The sequence below is a fragment of the Delphinus delphis genome, chromosome 15 (genome assembly GCF_949987515.2).
Source record: "Delphinus delphis chromosome 15, mDelDel1.2, whole genome shotgun sequence".
Classification (NCBI taxonomy): domain Eukaryota; kingdom Metazoa; phylum Chordata; class Mammalia; order Artiodactyla; family Delphinidae; genus Delphinus; species Delphinus delphis.
Genome location: NC_082697.1, coordinates 1,033,257 through 1,051,815, shown reverse-complemented (window position 1 = coordinate 1,051,815; position 18,559 = coordinate 1,033,257). Strand labels below are relative to the sequence as shown.

Below are 18,559 nucleotides of genomic sequence, written 5' to 3'. Positions count from 1 at the left end.
TTACAAAAAAAATAAAGAATTTAATGTACAGTATCCCTTCCATACAAAGGTCTCGTCTGACTTACCCGCCTCCTTCGTGTACAAACGTTTAACTATCTCCCATTGACAGTATTTATTGCAAGTGACTGTACTGCGCTAAGGTCTATTGGTTTATCTATTGTAACAAATAAAGCCACTCATTTGAAAACCTCAGTTCCAAACACTACAGTTTATTACACAGAAAGTAATGACTCTCAATACGAAAATGAGGGCATTGAAGCAGTCTAATATCCAGCAAGTATTTCATTTACGGACACAAGTACCTTTAAAGGAGATCTCTGGAAAATTTCTAGCAAAAAGGTTTAAAATAGGACTGCATTTTGCAATACAGTTCTATGCAGCTAGAAATCATTACAAGGGGAAGCGACAGACAAATGAAATAAAATGTCTTACTTACAGTTAAGAACAATTTAACTTGTTCTAGTTGCTAAGGGGGCATATTTAAAATGTAAATAAAATAAGTAAAAAGCAATGTACCTTCTAAGACTAAAGAAATTACAAAGGATGTTAATTTTTCAAGTTATCATGTTAAGAAAACATGATGGAATCAGACAGATAATTGAAAAATTACTTACTAATTGTCAAGATGTCTTCATCCCCAAATGGTCTAAGAGGACGTTAATCGGTAAGCATTTTGTTTTAGATAAATATTTTTACAGAATGTGCTTTCAAAGTCCCCATTGGAGTCCCATCAGCTGAATCATGTCCCTTTAGAGTCAGACTATCAGAGCTGAGTTCCAGGGTCCTAGGAAATGTTTATGGGTCACGAAGGAACAGCCGTTTGCTTCCCAGACATCAGTGCTCACATCCAGTCAGTCACTTGGTCTCCATAGCTGGGCTACTCTGTACTCTCCTGTGTGGGACACGTCACCAAGGAGTCTGGTCTGGTCAACTTTAGCCTTCTGCCAGTTTTACCGCAAAACACACTCTCAAATTCCTAAAGTTGAGAAATGACCATTAACGTACAATATACACAGACATGAAAACTGTTATCTTCAAAAACACAAATGAAAAAAAAACAAAAAAAACCACAAATGGTTGAAATTAAGAGCTAAACCACCTCAAAATATATAGTTAAGGTGTCACTCACAAACGTATGTCACATCCTGTAAGGGGATACAGATGATAAAAATGGGGATTCAAACATTTGTCTCAAATAGTTACCTTTACGTGTATTTTTATTTAGTTTTCCAATAGATTCTCAAAATGCCCGACCATATTGTAAACCCTTCTGATATTTTTTTAGAAGCAGCCATATTTTTTTGTTATTTTCGTTGTGGTAACACAGACATAAACTTTACCATTTTGCCCATTTGCAAGTTTGCAATTCAGTGGCATTAAGTATGTTCACACTCTTGTGCAACCATCACCACCATCCATTTCCAGAGCTTTCCACCACCCCACACAGACACTCTGTACCGTGACACACCCCTCCTGCCATGGGCATTTGCTGTCCCCTGCCCCTGCCCCACTGACTGCTCGTGTTAGGCGTGGCAACGGGGCCAGACCAAGAGCTAACTCCCCAACACCCTGCCGGCCGCGGGTCAAGTTCATGGCACTACGCCTCTAGACACTTTGTGAAAGGCCTCAATTTTAATGGCTGAGTCAGTCTCAAGCTCACAAAAAGAGAAGGCAGGTGCACGCAAACCACCCGAAGCTCATCGGCCTCCAGGAAACAAAAGACACGGGTCTGCAAGATGCAGAAGGTGGGATGTCCTGCAGGACGCAGTAGTCACGTTACTGACCCCAGCGTGGGTCCGCTCGCCCACGTGCAGCATTACATGTCATGATTAGTTATACTCCGTGACAACTTCAGCAGAGAAGTTTTTACCATATAATGTTTTTTGTGTCATTTAATATACTACATAATCTTCATTAGTTTAATATTTCTCTCTGAGATGCCTCAGGAGCCCTTTGGAAAACTCAAAGTCAGCTAGAGAAGGAAACTTACAACTGTTGTCGAAAGCAGCTCAATATTCCAGGAAAACTTTGCTGTCTTAATGGAGAGAGAAAACCACTTCCAGTCTGCACCAGCTTACTTTTAATAGCGAAGTTCATTTAGTTAATTAAATTCAATCTAATATGAGCCAGTCTTGACCCCATGCAAAACTCTTTCCTTAAGGTTCCTTTTCCACAAACCTCCCATCACTTTCTGTATCCATATTAGTTTGTCCCTTATTTTTTCCCTAGCCAGAAACAACCAGCTCTGGGACAAAATTAGTCTCCCTTTTTCCCTTTAGCAAAGATATTTCCATTCTTTTTTGGCTACACCACACGACATGCGGGATCTTAGTTCCCTGACCAGGGACCAAACCCTTGCCCCCTGCAGTGGAAGTGCAGAGTCTTAACCACTGGACCGCTGGGGAAGCCCCTAGCCCACTTTCTTTACACACTGAAATTCTTCCCTTATTACTTTTAGTAACTTAATTACATATGTATTACAATTTTTAATCCTTAAGAACTTTAATCTCTATTGAAAACCAAGAAGCAAGTAATTGAACTGTTCTTTATTCAGCATGTTTTGATTGGCAAACTTATGAGCACATTCTGTAACCTCTAGAAGCACACGTTTTCCTATAGTACAATTTTTCTCTTTAATGTGGTACAAGACATGTATCTAATAAGCCCAAACATCTTTAGTTTTTTTCTCTCTCATAAGCAGACAAGAGAAGATAAACTTAGACTTCTCCAGCAATCAATGTTCCAGTATTTTACCTTAATGAAAAATGACTTAGACCTTTAATGAATTTCCGTCATATAACTTAATTTAGCAAAACTAAAGTTTCAAGTTACCAAAAATCCGGAAAAACTAATACACGACTATTCCTAAAGAGTTCACCTGAAAGCTTTTATCCCATTTATCTCTATTTTATTACTTATGACAATATTATATAAAGACATCCATCCATCCATCCATCCATAGATCTCATAGCTTATATTTCAATAAAAAACTTATTAGTTTATAAATTTGATCCCATTTTCCCTCTCTATTGTAAAACAGCCCTAACTGCATAATAGTAGCATAATTTAAGGATCCATTAACAGGCCACTTTTTTCCTGAATCTATGGAGTATTATGGCCAGGCCATGTTACAAAGGAAAATCATTTTTTTACATTTTATTTGTTTGTGACTGAAAGTGGTCCAGTTCTGGAGAATGCACCCCAAGGGGCTGCATTCAGGAAATAAGCTTGAGTTTCCCATACCAGCACACTTACACACGAGACAAATGCGCGTGCACGCACACACACGCACACACACGCACACACACGCATGAAGAACAAAATCTATTTCCTGCAGGACAAAAACAAAGAGTGAAGTCCAACAATTCCCTCAAGTTCCCAAATGAGGGTTCCTGTTTTAATAACAAACAAAATGCAAATGAAAAGATAGGAAATCATGACCTCACGTGTCATGGCAACTCACCCAGCAAACGTAAAACTTTGTAACAGTTGGAACAAGTTAAATTTACCTACTTGAGTTTAAAAAGGCTCTTTCCCTTTTTTTCCTTTTGATTTGAAGTTCTACTAATTAACCCAGGCTGAAGTCTCAGGCAATGTGGGTTGTGTTTGCATTTCAAAGACATGGTAAGAGTTATGGCTTCAAGCTTTCTCCTAGAAATATTTTTGTTCTCTGAGGGTCAGAATTCTGAGAAAATATTTAAGCCAGCTTTCTCAAACTGCATAAGCAAAATAGAACCAGGTTTGGAATTTCAAAAGAGTCTCATCTTAACCAATTTTCTCCAGAGTCTGAAGAAAGTTGTGGCCATGTGGTGTCAGAAAAAACATTTTTCTTTTTATAGGAGCATAGCTGAACATTTACCAGTTTAGTAAAATATACCCTAGACTACAAGATGGAACAGAGCTCTGATCACTCATTTCTTAGTTATTCATGGCCGCTGTTGTCAAATATCAAGCAAACAAACCAACCGATGCAATGGAAAACAGTCCCTCAGGGTCGAGGTTCCCTAGTCCCGAAAAGGGAAACTCCCAACCAATGCCCCATCAGAGACAAAGCCAAGTCACCAGGCTTCCCTGGTGGTTAAGAATCTGCCTGCCAATACAAGGGACACGGGTTCGAGCCCTGGTCTGGGAAGATCCCACAGGCCGCGGAGCAGCTAAGCCCATGTGCCACAACTACTGAGCCTGCGCTCTAGAGCCCGCGAGCCACAACTACTGAGCCCACATGCCACAACTTCTGAAGCCCACGTGCCTAGAGCCCGAGCTCCTCAACGAGAGAAGCCACTGCAACGAGAAGCTCGCGCACCACAACGAAGAGCAGCCCCCGCTCACCGCAACTAGAGAAAGCCACGTGCAGCAATGAAGACCCAATGCAGCCAAAAATAAATAAATAAATTTGTTTTAAAAAAACAAAAGCCAAATGACCAAGCCTTAGTCCAAAAGGGAAAATCCCAACCAATATTCTGCTATAGAAGTCAATGTGATAGGGAAGAATACTCTGGTGTCACCACACGTGAGTTCCATTACTTACCAAAGACATCTCAACCTGCCAGTGCAAGTGCCTTGTTTCTTTTATCACAAAAATCAAAAGCGCTGTGGGCCGAGGATGGCTGGTTGGCGGCAAGGTCTTGGGGCTGCCCCTGAGACAAAGGTGCTCAGACAGCTGCTGAACAGGACCCACCTCAATCACCAACACTGTCCCTAAACCAGATTGGGTCCACTCGCCACACACAGTAAAGACAACCTGCTGACGCCAGGCTGTGGTGAAGGAAAGTGCGACGTTTATTGCAGGCACCAAACAAGGAGTTCAGGTCTTTTGAGCGTTAACACCGATTACTAGACAAGTCTAAGTTCACCTCCTGCCTTCTTATGAGAGAGAAAAACAGCTAGAGATGTTTGAGTTTATTAGATACACGTCTTGTACTACATTAAAGAGAAAAACTGTGCTATAGGAAAACGTATGTTTTTAGAGGTGTGTTCATAAGTTTGCCAATCAAAACATGCTGATATAAAGAAAAGTCCAATTACTCGCTTCTTGGTTTTCAGTAAAGATTAAAGTTTTTAAGGGTTAAAAATTGTAATACGTGTGTAATTAAACTACTAAAAGTAATAAGGGAAGCATTTCAGTGTGTACAGAAAGTAGGATATACATTGCCAGTGAGAGAAGGTATAAAGAATGGAAATATCTCTGTTAAGGGAAAAAAGGGAGAATAATTTCGTCCCAGGGCTGGTTGTTTCTGGATAGGGAAAAAATAATGGACAAACTAATACAGATACAGAAAGTGATGAAAGGTTTGTGGAAAAGGAACCTTAAGGAAAGAGTTTTGCATGGGGTCAAGATTGGCTCATATTAGATTGAATTTAATTAACTAAATGAACTTCGCTATTAAAAGTAAGCTGGTGCAGACTGGAAGTGGTTTTCTCTCTCCGTTAAGACAGCAAAATTTTCCTGGAATATTGAGCTGCTTTCGACAACAGTTGTAAGTTTCCTTCTCTAGCTGACTTTGAGTTTTCCAAAGGGCTCCTGAGGCATCTCAGAGAGAAATATTAAACTAATGAAGATTATGTAGTATATTAAATGACACAAAAAACATTATATGGAAAAAACTTCTCTGCTGAAGTCGTCACAGAGTATAGCTAATCATGATGTGTAATACTGTGCGTGGGCGAGCGGACCCAAGTTCAGTTCAGTAACAATTTTTGGCATCCCAGATGGGCTGGAAATCCCATCTGGGTCACCAAAAATTGTTACTGAACTGAATTTGGGTCCGCTCACCCGCGCACAGTAAGGCCAATCTACTGACACTGGGTTGCAGTGAAAGAAAGTGCAGCGTTGATTGCGGGTGCCAAACAAGAAGTTCAGGTCTTTTGAGCATTAGCTGCCCAGACTCCTTGTTTGGCACCTGCAGTAAACGCTGCACTTGTTTTCACCGCAACTGGTGTCAGCAAAGCTGGTGTCAGCTTTACTGTGTGCAGGCAAGTGGACCCAAATTTGGTTCAGTAACGTTCAGCCTCATCAGTAAACAAACAGCAAGGAAAATAGGAAAGGGGAGCCAGAACAGATTAAAAGGTGCATAAGAGCTACGAACCAAATGCAGTGTTTGGATACCGATTTAAGTAAGTCGACAGTAAAAAGACAGTTGTGAGCCAATCAGAGAAATCTGGACAGGGAGGGAGATTAAGGAAGCTGATGATGACGTGGTTGTGCTTTTAAACAGCCCTTTTCTTTTTAGAGATACATTTGTGAATGAAAATGATATGACAATTGGTAATGCTTTAAAATAATTCAGTGACGGTGGGAGGATGGGGATGTATAGGTGAAACAAAGTTATGCCTGAAGCTAAGTTACTGGACACGGGCGTTCATTATTCTAGTCTCTCCGTTTTTGTGCGTGTATACATTTCTGTAAGTTTTTTTTTTTAAAGCATAGCATTCTTACACAATTAAGTCTAAATGTTTTTATTGTGGTAAAATATATATAACATAAAATTTGCCATTTTTTACCATTTGTAAGTGTACAATTCAGTGGCTTAAGTACGTTCACAATGTTGTGTAAACATCACCGTTATCTATTTGCAGCACTTTCTCATCTCCCCAAACTGAACCTCTGTCCCTGTTAAACATGTACCCTCCATCCAACCACCTCCCCCAGTCTCTGGCACCCGTCATTCTACTTTTTGACTTTATGAATCTGATGACTCTAGGTACTTCATGTAAGTGGAATCATACGGTACTTGTCTTTTTGTGTCTGCCTTTTCCCGGTCAGCATCCTGTTTTGGAGGTCCATCCATATTGTGAGGCATGTGTCAGAACTTCATTCCTTTTCATGGCTGACTAGTAATCCATTGGCTGTACAGACATTCTGCTTCTCCATTCGTCTGTTGATTGGATTGTTTCCACCACTTGGATTGTTTCCACCTTTTGGTGACTGTGAATAATGCGGCTATGAACACTGGTATACAAATATCTGTTTAAGTCCCTGCTTTCTATTCTTTTGGGTAACTGTTTAACTTTTTTTTTTTTTTTTTTTTTTTGTGGTACATGGACCTCTCACTGCTGTGGCCTCTCCCGTTGCGGAGCACAGGCTCCAGACATGCAGCCTCAGCAGCCAAGGCTCACGGGCCCAGCTGTTCCGCGGCATGTGGGATCCTCCCGGACCGGGGCATGAACCCGCGTCCCCTGTATCGGCAGGCGGACTCCCAACCACTGAGCCACCAGGGAAGCCCCTATGTTTAACTTTTTGAGGAACCACCAGCTGCACCATTTTACATTCCCACCAGCAATCCCAAGGGTTGCAATTTCTCCACATCCTCACCAACACTTGTTATTTTGTTTTGCAATAGCCACAGCTAATGGGTGTGAACTGGTATCTCACATCCATTAAAGTGCTTTTGATTTGCATTTCCCTGATCATTAGTGATGTTGAGCATCTTTAAATGTGCTTATTGGCCATTTGCTTATCTTCTGTGGACAAACGTCTATTCAAGTCCTTTGCCCATTTTTGAATTGTGCTGTCTCTTTGTTGCTGGACTATAATAGATTTCTATTTAATTTGTGTCCAGGAAGGGAAGTATAAGCGCTCTCTCTGCTGCCACTGCTCTGACTTTTGAGTCATCTGGAACGGCTGGCGCCCTCCACCTGTCCACACGCTACGTGGCATCCCAGCCACGGCCATCTGCCATTTGCAACAACTGTCTATGCTCAGAAGCTATATCTGCACAGAAACACATTCTAATTTCCTTCCCAAAGTTTAAAAGGTTTTCAACGGGTCTTAATGCAATGTAAGATGAACCATGGTTTGATACATTGGTTTCTATATTCTGACACCCAAAGCCCAGCTATAAAATATTTGCCTGTACTTGAGAAGGCAGAATTGACCTTTGAGAATACCTAAGTAGAAGTCAGAGGAAGAAAACAATCACCTCTCAGATGCAAGAATGTACTTCAAGAGATTTTTCTAAACAATCATCATAAAATGAGGAGCCCTGGGCACCCGTCTTTATTTTGAATAGTTCTGCCAGCAGTGGGGTTAAGGTGTAGCTCGATCTAGACTCTCACGAGGTCCCTGGGACTCAGTTCATGGGAACTTGGGGTGACCGTGAAAGAGGGAGACAAGTGGACACCTCCCGCCCTTGACTGCGTCAAAGGTAAGCTAGTAATTGTTACCCTGCTCTCTCAATTAGCGTCTATTTCAACGAAACTTAAGTGAAATAGCTGAGTTTTAAGGGATTTTTACAACTCATCAGACACCTTGAGATGACGTCTGGTCAAAGTTGGATATTCACATTAAATTTGTAAATAGGAGAAGGCCAATAATAAAAACTATTTTTAGTGGGAAAAAGAAAGATCGTTCCAATTACATGTCGAGAAATTATACCAGGAAGTCAGGAAGAGGAAGAAGACAGGTGTCATCTGTACAGAGAGACGAGAGAATTAAAGGAAAAGGGTTAATGAAACCAAGAGGGGTGACAGACCTGGGGCCCAGGTGGGAGGGTGCGCCCCCGACACTTAGCCACGCTGAGAGCCCCACAGAGATGGGACAAGGCCAGTCACGGTGGGAGATGCCACGGGGGCTCTGAGAACAACAGGTCTGACAGACAAGAGAGGACAGGAAAGGCCTGAACCACAATTCGTAACCTCAACCTAATAAACATACAGAATTCGCCGAACCGAGAATGCACGTCCTTTCCAAATAAACACAGGATTTTAAAAAACTGACCACATAAGAGGTCACAATGGAAAAGCCCCAACACGTTTTTAAAACTGCCATCTGCACTGATCAGAACGTGAGAAATAAATGTGAGAAACAGATAAAATGCTGTGTCTTATCTACAAAACAGAAACAGACTCGCAGACAGAGAACAGACTGGTGGATGCCAAGGGGGTGGGGGTGGGGCATTGATGGAGTGGGAGCTTGGGGTGAGCAGATGCAAACTATTATATACAGGATGGACACACAAGGTCCTAACCCTATAGAGCGTTACAGTTCCCTGTGCAGCACAGGGAACCATGCTCAGTATCCTGTGATAAACCATAATGGAAAAGAATATGAAAAAGAATGTACGTATATATATACATGTGTGTGTGTGTATATATATATATATATGTACACACACACACACACAACTGAGTCACTTGGCTCTACACCAGAAACTAACACAACACTGTAAATCAACCACACTGCAATAAACTAAATTTAAAATAAAAAGGACAGAATTCCTACTGCACAGGAAAGGGAGAAGTAACAGTACGGCTGCACCTGATAACTGGGGCTGGTGCGCAAGGACACGTGGGTGCGGGCCGGGCCCCCAGCCCAACTTCAGGTGGAGGAGGGAAGACAAAGCAGGGGGGCAGCGCCACCGTCCTGCCCAACGACTGTGATGGTGACAGGACAGAGGAGAGGGAAGCACAGGGTGACAGACTGCCCCGCAGCCCCAGAGCCTGGCTAGGGTTCAAGGTCACGACCCCAAAATGTCACCTCACAACAACTGCGTCACCAGCGATCCTGGATTGGGGCTGGACCGGGGAAAATGGTGTAGAGGATGTTATTGGGACAAGAGGCAAAATTTGAATTAGATAAGAGTATTACACCAATGTTAAGTGTCCTGATTTTGGCCATTGTATTCTGGTTATGTAAGATAATGTAATATTCGTTAAAAGCACAGATTGAAGTGTTTGGGTATCAAGGCACATGGTGCCCACAGTTTACCATCAAATGGTTTAGACTGCAAGAGACAGAACAAATGGGGCAAAATGTGAACAACTGGGGGTTCTGGGTAAACCTGGGTGGGCACACAAGGAGCTCTTAGCACTCACCTTGGAATTTTCCTGCAAGTTTAAAATTATATAAAAATTTTTAATGACCATAAATAAATACAACGAATCATCTAAATCCAGGGTTCTACAGGCACCTGTCTGGCCCGATCTCTTCAAAATCTCAGTGCCGTAATAGAAACTGGGGGGTAGGGAGGACTGCTATAGCTCAGAGACAGAAAAACGTCACTGAATGCAACACAGAAGCATGGCTGGGTGCTGGTTTGGGAAAAAATGCAGCCATAAAAGTCACCTTTAGAACATCTGGGGGACATGAGAATACGGACTGGGTAGTAGATGGTAGAAGAGAATGACTATCGACCTTGTGAGGTGTGAAAACGGCACTGGCGTTACATGGGAGACACAGGCGTAAATATTTAGAGGTGAAGGGTCATGATACGTCATTGTCTTTGAAATTGTGCTGTGCGTGTGCACGTGTGTGTTAAACATGGTAAATGTTGACGGCTCAGACTAGGTGAGGGGAGGGCAGGTGTTCAGTGAACTCTGTGCTCAGTAGAAAAATAAAACAAAGGGAACCACCTGCTTGCAGACTCATTTACCTTCTCAACTCCTCCACCTGACGCCTCCTGGGCACTGAAAACCTAGCCCGTCGGACACAGAACGTGGATTCCGCCCCACCCCATCCTGCTTCTCCACACGTCTTCCCATCTCAGGAAACAGCGCCACCCGCCCAGCTGCTCCAGCCAGACACCCCACCGTGGACCCCAAGTCCTCTGCCCAGCAGCCCTACATCCAGCACCGCGGGCCCTGGCCAGTCTCAGCAGAGCCGCTGCGGCCTCTGACCAGGGTCTGTGTCTCCACTCCCGCCCACCCCTAATCTCTCCTCCTGGAGTCCAGTCTCCCTGCTGCGCAGCAGGGAGAGTCATCTTTGCAGCATGTCAACCAGACCCCACACCGGGATGGAGGTGGTCCATTCACCCTCAACCTGTTAGCCGCTTCCCTCCAGCCCACGGGGTCTCTGTCTTATTCAAGGTGCCCCCAGTGTCTCGGACAGAAGCCTGGTTAGAGTCGGAACAGACCTGTGGGATGAGATGTGTACTGAAATAATTTAGGAAAATCACTGAAGACTTTCGTGTATCACATCTTTCAAAATGCAAAATGTTCATGCAAGTAAGAGGGGGAAAGTCACTGAGGAAACAGGAAGGACACAAGGGTTTAAGCTGCCTACATTCTAATTCCCCCCAAATTGCTACTGACGTCACTTCGGCCTGTTTCTTCATGGGTCTTGTAATCCGACCCAGAAACAATCTACAAATTCAATGTAACTACATTTCAGAAATATTCAGGAAGCCTAATATACATAAAAATTAATGTCCATACGTTTCTAACCTATTTAATCTTTGAGTACAGATAGTGACAGTTAAGTTTTTTTATTGTTGCAAACACCTTCATCATATTTGAATGGATCATATAAATAATAATTTACCACTATTAGGTACACAGAGCCAACCATTAAATCATTTTTTTAAATATAAAAGCTTTATTTTATTACAATAAACCAAGTCTATCGCTAAAAAATAATGTTAAAGAGTAACCACATTATAAATAACCATAAATGATCCAATCAGCACAAACTTGACGCAGGTATTGCTTTAAAAGGCAATTAAATATACAATGAAAATAAGGAACTTGACGGAATTACGAAACACACAAGATGGAAATGCACGTCGGCACAGAAAAGGGAAACGGAGAAGACAAACTCTTAGCACTCAGCCCAAGGGGCCTCATTCCAGGCAGCCTGGGGCGCTCGGCCGGCCGCTCCCCCAGGATCTAGATACGGAAGGCTCTTTTTCAAAAGGCTGCACGTTTATAGTGCCAACCTCAGCTCGGTTCTCTAATCAGACCCGTGCTGCCGTCAACGGCAGCGACTACACGACAGCAGGGACCAGCAGCAAAACCAGGCCGCTCTTCACTAAGGCCTCATCCCACGCGCCCTGATCCCCAGAGAAATGAGGCCGGTACCTGGACCCAAGGTCCCCCCAAGGCAGAGCACAGAAGCCAATGCAGGGAATGTTCTCTCATCTGAACCCCCAAGGAGGGGGCAGGTGGGACCCTCACTCACACCCAGCATCCGCTCCCACCTGGAGGGCTTGCAGGGAATCAATGGCTCCTCGGCCCAGACAGACAGGGTCAAGGTCGAGCTGGCTGCCCTAAGGAACGGAGATGCTCGAGCCCCTGAGCGCCCACCCCGATCCCCCAGGCCACAGTGTTTCTCTTCTCTGCCTTCTGAACATGTTTGAAATCCAGATTATTTATTTGACATTTAATTGCCTCTTTTTTTTTCCTATTTGTGCTTTATCCCTTTCACAACATCTTCTGAGGGGGAAAAAAAAAATCATACCCTACAGGCAGGTCTCTGAAACCCCTTTAAGCCCCCAAACAATCCACTGCACAGAGCAGGGGCCTAACTGCCAGCTGACCACACATCCAGGCTGTGGCTAGCACCTTGGTAAGTGACGAGCAGGGCATTATTCACACTGGACTCAGCATCGGACGTTTGGTTCCAGGAAACAAAGGACAGTTTGGGACATCTTAGAGGAAAAAGGATAAATAACAACACTGATACATTTACAGGATTCTGAAAATATCCTGGCCTAGATACTAACCTTTTTGAAAGAATCCCCATGTCTTTCTTGAATATACTTCAGGAACGCTGTGGTCCACTGCAGCGTCGTCGCCTTATCCGTCTCGGCGTTGCAGAACGGGACTAAAAGATTCAACTCATCACAACAAATGCGGATTCTGCGCCTACAGTCAAAACCCAAAGTGATCACATAGAGAAGCTGAAGCAGAACAAAGGAATAAAGCAGGTGTCTGTGTGTCTTGAGGAATCAGCTCGCGGCCTGGCCACTGAGAGCGTAGGAAGGGCAGGCCCTCACCTCGGGGCTCCCCTCTACAGCGGCCAGCCCACCCTCAGCTGCCCACTAAGCCCAGCCACGCTCCCTGGAAAGTTTCCCATTTACTTCTCCTGGGCCAGGAGCAAGGACCAGGTCCAAGTCTCTAGACCAAGGATGGACCCAAACCCCCTGAAACTGGAAGCAAAATTGTGTGTGTGTTTCTTCTGGGCAGGACATTCTTTCACTCACCTGCCCCCCAGGTGCCAAGGAAGTCACAGAAGCTAGGATTCACAGCTTTGATTCTCCAAGGCGCCCCGGTTCATAAAGGACCACAGACCACCAGCCTGTGAATATCCCCAAATCCAGTCCTTTTAGGGATGACTTACATCCCACCTGGAGTCTTAGACCATTTTTAACTTTCACGTATTACATTCAGGTAATACGGCCCTTGTTCCTATTTCCCCACCTGTACACGCAGAACTCTAGAGCAACCTTGTAAGGTAACAGCAACAGCAGGAACTCACTAGATGCTCTGCAACTGCAGGCACTGGGCCAGACACTACATTCCAGCTTGTTTAATTCCCGTGTCCCGTCTACGCAGTAGGTGATATCCCTATTTTATAGATGAGAGACTCAGGTGGAGAGGTAAAGAGTGTGTAGGAAGTTGTTAAACTAGGAAATGGCAGAGTAAGGATGAAAACTTTTACCGTCAACACGTAGTACGTATAAGGCTTTTTTTCAGATGGTAGGTATTCAGTAAATGTTTATTAAATAAATATAAACAATGCCCATTATAATTCGCGGTGAGCTCAGTGATGCCCATCGCTTGGCCTGTATGTGCGGACACATCCCTAGGAAAGGTATCTAGCTGCCTAGCTTTAATATATCCCTTTAAATAAATAAATTTCCACTGCTCAACACTGTAGGTTCAGAGATGAATATCTGTCTTGCTCAATGCTCTATTTCCTGAGCCTAAAACAGAAACTGGTACAAAGCACTCAACAGATGACGAAGTTAGGGATTCATCCCGTACCCAGCTATAACAGAAAAATTAACCACCTTTTGCTTCTCCACAGAGCAGCACAAATAAAATCCACAGATAAAACAACTTACATAAGCTGTACCTTCCTCCTTCTTCAATATCCTTAAAAGAGCCAAGCAAAACTGAGTAGGCCAGTACGCAGGCGGCCCCCCTCCCAGGAAGGCTGCCCCGGTCAGCACCTGGGAACTTAGATTTCGGGGGGGTTCCCACCACCGTTGGCCACTGGCTTATAAACACCAGCTTTCCTTCTGGGTGTCTGGGACTTGGCCACGTGCCAGGTAGGGAATGCCCCCCCCCCCACCCCGACCAGCCCCCAGTAGGATCCAGGGCCCTGAGTCTCTAAGGAGCTTTGCTGTCCGGGAACATGTCACCAGTGCTGGGGGGTGACAGGCATCCTGAGTGGCTCCGCTGAGAGGTGTTCTGGGGAGCTGGCGCCTGGGGCCCCTAGACCTCTCCCCATGCGCCTCTGCCGACTTTGCTGGGTTCTTCGTCCAAAATAAATCAAAGCCATGAGTCCTCCTAATGAATCATCAGACCTGGGGGTGGTCTCGGGTACCCCCATCCACCTAGCAAAGCACGGTGACCACTGACTCTAGCCAGCTTTCCCTCCCTTGAACACAGAAATGGCTACACCATTGTTTTCCACAAAAAGGCGCCCGTCACCACCACCGACTGTCATCAGCTCGGCGTCTAAGACAACTGCACGCCACCGACGTCACGCATTACCTTCTGTCTCTTTCCATGCGGTTGTGCCTCTCCCTGCGCTGGGACCGGCCCCGCTGGGGCCCGCTCTGGGTCTGCTCCCCGAAGGTGGCCTGGGACAACTCCACCGACTGCCAGGCACCCTGCGCTGCTGCGGAGCCTTCACCCACATTCTGGAGCTCTCCCAGGGCTCTTCGTTCTAGGTTTGTGTCCAGCTGACGTATCCTACTCCGACTCCTCTTGCTTATTGCTTGCTTACACAGCGCTTCTTCTTTGCAAAAGAAGGAAAAAGTGGTATTTTCATTTTTCTGTTCTTCTAAACTTACCCTCGTGAATGCTGAATATATTTTTTGGTATTTTCGATCCAAGATATAAACACCCCAGGTATTCCGTAATCAATACAGCTTATACAGCAATACAGTCAAAAGTCCCCCTTTTAAATCAACAGGCATTTTAACTGTCATCTATGAATAAAAAAACCAAGAAGTTGTTTGATTTTTCTGATATTCAGAATGGGGAAAAAAACACTTGAAATATTTTCTCCAAGAGATTTTCTTGATGTGCAATTATCCTAATAGACAACTGATATTCTAACTGCAATGCTCAGAAGAGGACAAAACCTAAGTGGTTTAGGATTAAACATGCCCTCACCTTACAAGTGAGATTCCCCCCCACAAAAGGAGTAATCACATCATAGCTTTGACCTGTGCTACAGAAATATGTCAAATTTCTATCAAAGTACAGCAGGCGTCTAATTAGTACCTGCGGTGATGTGCATTCCCCAGGTACCGTACAAAGCCAAACCCTCTACGGTGAAAGAACCCCTTAACACACATTTCAGAATGGTGAGAACTTTTCAAAAGACATAGAGAGGAATTCGCAAGTATCGCTAATACTCTTCAGCTGAGTAGTCAGTACAGGGACTATTTTAACATTAACCTTTCTACCTTACAAATGTTAACGTATACTTTCGCGAGCAATGTCATAAGAACAATGGAAAACTAATCACTGGCGTGGGAGAAAGAAGGAGAGCTGCATCCCTACCCTGTCTTTATCAGCTCTCGAAGAGCTGAGTGTAAGCTGTGTTATTGTTGGATAGCTCGAAAAAGAATGTTTCCCAGGAAAAACGGATTGAGGGTTAACGTCAGGGGTAAGCAAAGTTTGCCTTCAGAAGTTTATTTCTAAAACTTTCTGTATCACCTTATGGCCTCTTGCTCCCAACTCAATCCTCTGCCCATCTGCAGATCGTCCTCTAAAGGTCTGAGCGGATTTCAGACTCCTGCCTCACTCATGAAGTATGAAATAAGAGAAAAAAAAAAAAACCTGAAAGTGCTGTCAGTAACTTGAAGGTAACGAAAATGTACCTAAGTCTATCATTTTTCTGTTTAAGGAGGTTACTGTTAAGAAAAAGCAGCCCCTAAACTCAACGTTTCCAGGCCAAGTATAAACGTGATGTTCAAAATTCGCAAGGATGTTCAAAGTGAGGTGACTGGGCAGAGGGACGGAAGGATTTCTAAGATGCAAGCAGGCTTCCGAGATCATTTCATTTGTTTATAAACCACCTCTCTCCCCTCTCCCACCCATGGCCAAAAAAAAAAAGGGGGGGCAAAGACATCAGGCAGGAGGAGAAAGCACCTGCCAGCTTCTGTTTTATCGCTTACCTCCTACTTTAATCCAAACCTGCTCAGGCAAAGCTTTGTTTCTACTACCCAAAGTCTGTTTAGTGGATTCAATTTCTTGCTGATAGCAGAAAGAAAATGCTCTCGGCAATCCAATATCCTGATGCTTGGTAGCTTCAAGTACAGAACATGAGTTACTAGAACTCTGGAAAAAAATGAAGCAACAGGAACTTTATCAACAGGTGACAATCTCCTCTCTACGTACAAATAAAGTGCACTTTAATAGAAGTAACGTCAAAGCTATTCACATGAACTTGAAGAACTTTAGGTGCACTAAGGATTTTTAAATATCCCCGAACCACATAAATACTCTCGATTTAAAAAAGTTATTGAGCTCAATGAAAGAAAAAAAAATCCTTGGGGCCTAACTAAAATACAATTTATCCATTTAATACAGAAGAGCAAAGCTTCGCAAATCATTTTCCCTACCTGTGTTTGTGAAAGATTAGAATTTCCACTAGCAGAGCAACTATTTGCAGTAAACAGAGGGTATGTAAATTGCAGAGCAGTGGCTGCAGCAGCAGTTTTATTTTTCACTAATGTTGTACATTTGTTTTGTTGCTGATGGAGAGGAACATTCATTAATTCGGATGGATGGCGAATAAGAGTTACCAAACTGCCAAGACAAAAGAAACCCAGAAACACATGAAGAGCATGTGGCAGGTAAGTTTCCTGAAACACCACAATCACTAACTATCACACTCTAAAGGCTAACATTTGATTTTCTAGATAGGAACTTGAATCTGTTACCATGAATGCCCCCCATCATGGAAATCTCTACAGACAATTATCAGCTAGTGTTGTAGGGGACAAGTTCAAACTTTCTTCCTCACATTGGAAGGTGTGGCTGTGTGTCATCTTTTAGTTACACCTCCCTTCCCATCACACTTCTGACACCAATCTGTTTTTTTGGCCATCCTCCAAAATCTGACGACCATGGGCAAAATGGGGAAAACTACAGGGTGGGGACAGACAGGAAGCTGAGGAGACACCCTAGCAGACAGGCGACTCCTCTCCGATAGTTGTTGCTGCGAGATCACTTATGGGCTGGCAGTCTGGCTGAAGGATGAAGCTGCATTTTACACTCAGAACCTCACAACATGACGTCTTTCCTCCCAGGGGATGCATCTGTGCAAGATGAGGTCAGCCTCAACCTGAGTCAACAGAGGGGGAAGCAGAGGTCTCTCCTGACATTTAGGTGAGTGATTTGGGGACAAAACCTTTGTTCCTCAGGAACGTGTGTGCACTTATCTCAACTCATCTCTCTTCCGCATGCAGACGCTGAGTGCACACTGCAAAGGTGATGCTGCAGGCTGTGTACTTAATATCTGCTTGCTGTGCTTCACAGACCACACAAACTTTCAGCTCAGCCTCCAGACCCACTGAGGTCTGCTCCCTGTTAAGATGCGAGCTGCAGTGAGGCCGCTGGCCTCTGCAGAGAACCCTGGTCTACGTCCAGACCCAGGCTGGTGCTTCTCTGCACAGGACCCTGGTCTACACCCGGACCCAGGCTAGTGCCTCCCTGCAGAGGACCCTGGTTACACCCGGATCCAGGCTGGTGGCCTCTGCCGAGGACCCTGGTCTATACCCGGACCCAGCCTGGTGCTTCCCTGCACAGAACCCTGGTTTACACCCGGACCCAGGCTGGTGCCTCTCTGCAGAGGACCCTAGTTACACCCGGCCCGCTCCCTGGGGGATGCACCCACTTGTTGAGCGCCATGCCGGGCTCGGGGGGATCCGCGCCGCGCGGGGCTGGCGGGGACTCGGCTGGGATGCTGTTGAAGCGGTCCTCCAGGCGGACGCGCACGGCCGACTTGGCCCGCGCCTCGGGCGCGCCCTCCACGTTCTCCTTGCCGGCGCCGTCGGGCGCCTTGGGCCGGGGTGCGCCGGCGCCCGGGCCGTCGGCGCACGGCGTCTTCTCGGCGGCGGGGGGCGCGCCCGCCTCGCCCAGCAGCATCATGCGCAGCTCCTGGAAGTCAATGTGACCCAGGCACTGGTTGGCGCCCGCGAAGCCGCCATCGGCCAGCGCAGGCGGGCACAGCATCGGGTACACGGGCGGCGCGCCCCCCGCCGCCGCGCCCCCGGCCGCCGCGAAGCCCCCCGCCGCCGCGCCCGGCGCCGCCGCCGCCAGGAAGGCCGAGTTGAGGCGCGTCTCGAGCTCGCCGTCGGCCGCCGCCGCCTCCATGTGCGAGTAGAGGATGTGCTGCAGCTGCGTGTACTCGATCTCGGTCATCTCCACAAGGCTCAGGTCGGTGGTCGTGAAACTCAGCCCCGCCTCGCCCAGCGCCGCGTCCGCGCCCTCGGGGCCCGCCGGCCCGCCCGCCTGAGGCGGCTCCGGTTGCCCGGGGCCCGACATGCCGGCGCCAACGGCGTAGGGTGCGCGGGCAGGCCGGCGGGGCCAGGCCGGGCGGGCGGGGTCGCGGAAACCGCCGGCCGCAGCGCGCCTGCGCCGCCCGCCCGCAACGGCA

At 45.7% G+C, this 18,559-nt stretch overlaps 1 protein-coding gene across 1 annotated transcript; it reads right to left on the bottom strand.

Annotated features, from left to right (window-relative positions):
• Nucleotides 1-827: 827 nt before the first annotated feature.
• TCFL5 (transcription factor like 5) lies at nucleotides 828-18,488 on the bottom strand. The gene is given in 7 exon segments (XM_060033294.1): nucleotides 828-886; nucleotides 888-976; nucleotides 12,438-12,579; nucleotides 14,437-14,683; nucleotides 16,074-16,236; nucleotides 16,521-16,707; nucleotides 17,798-18,488. Coding segments are annotated over 7 exon segments (1,509 nt in total). The 5' UTR covers nucleotides 18,448-18,488; the 3' UTR covers nucleotides 828-855.
• Between the last annotated feature and the right edge of the window lie 71 nt (nucleotides 18,489-18,559).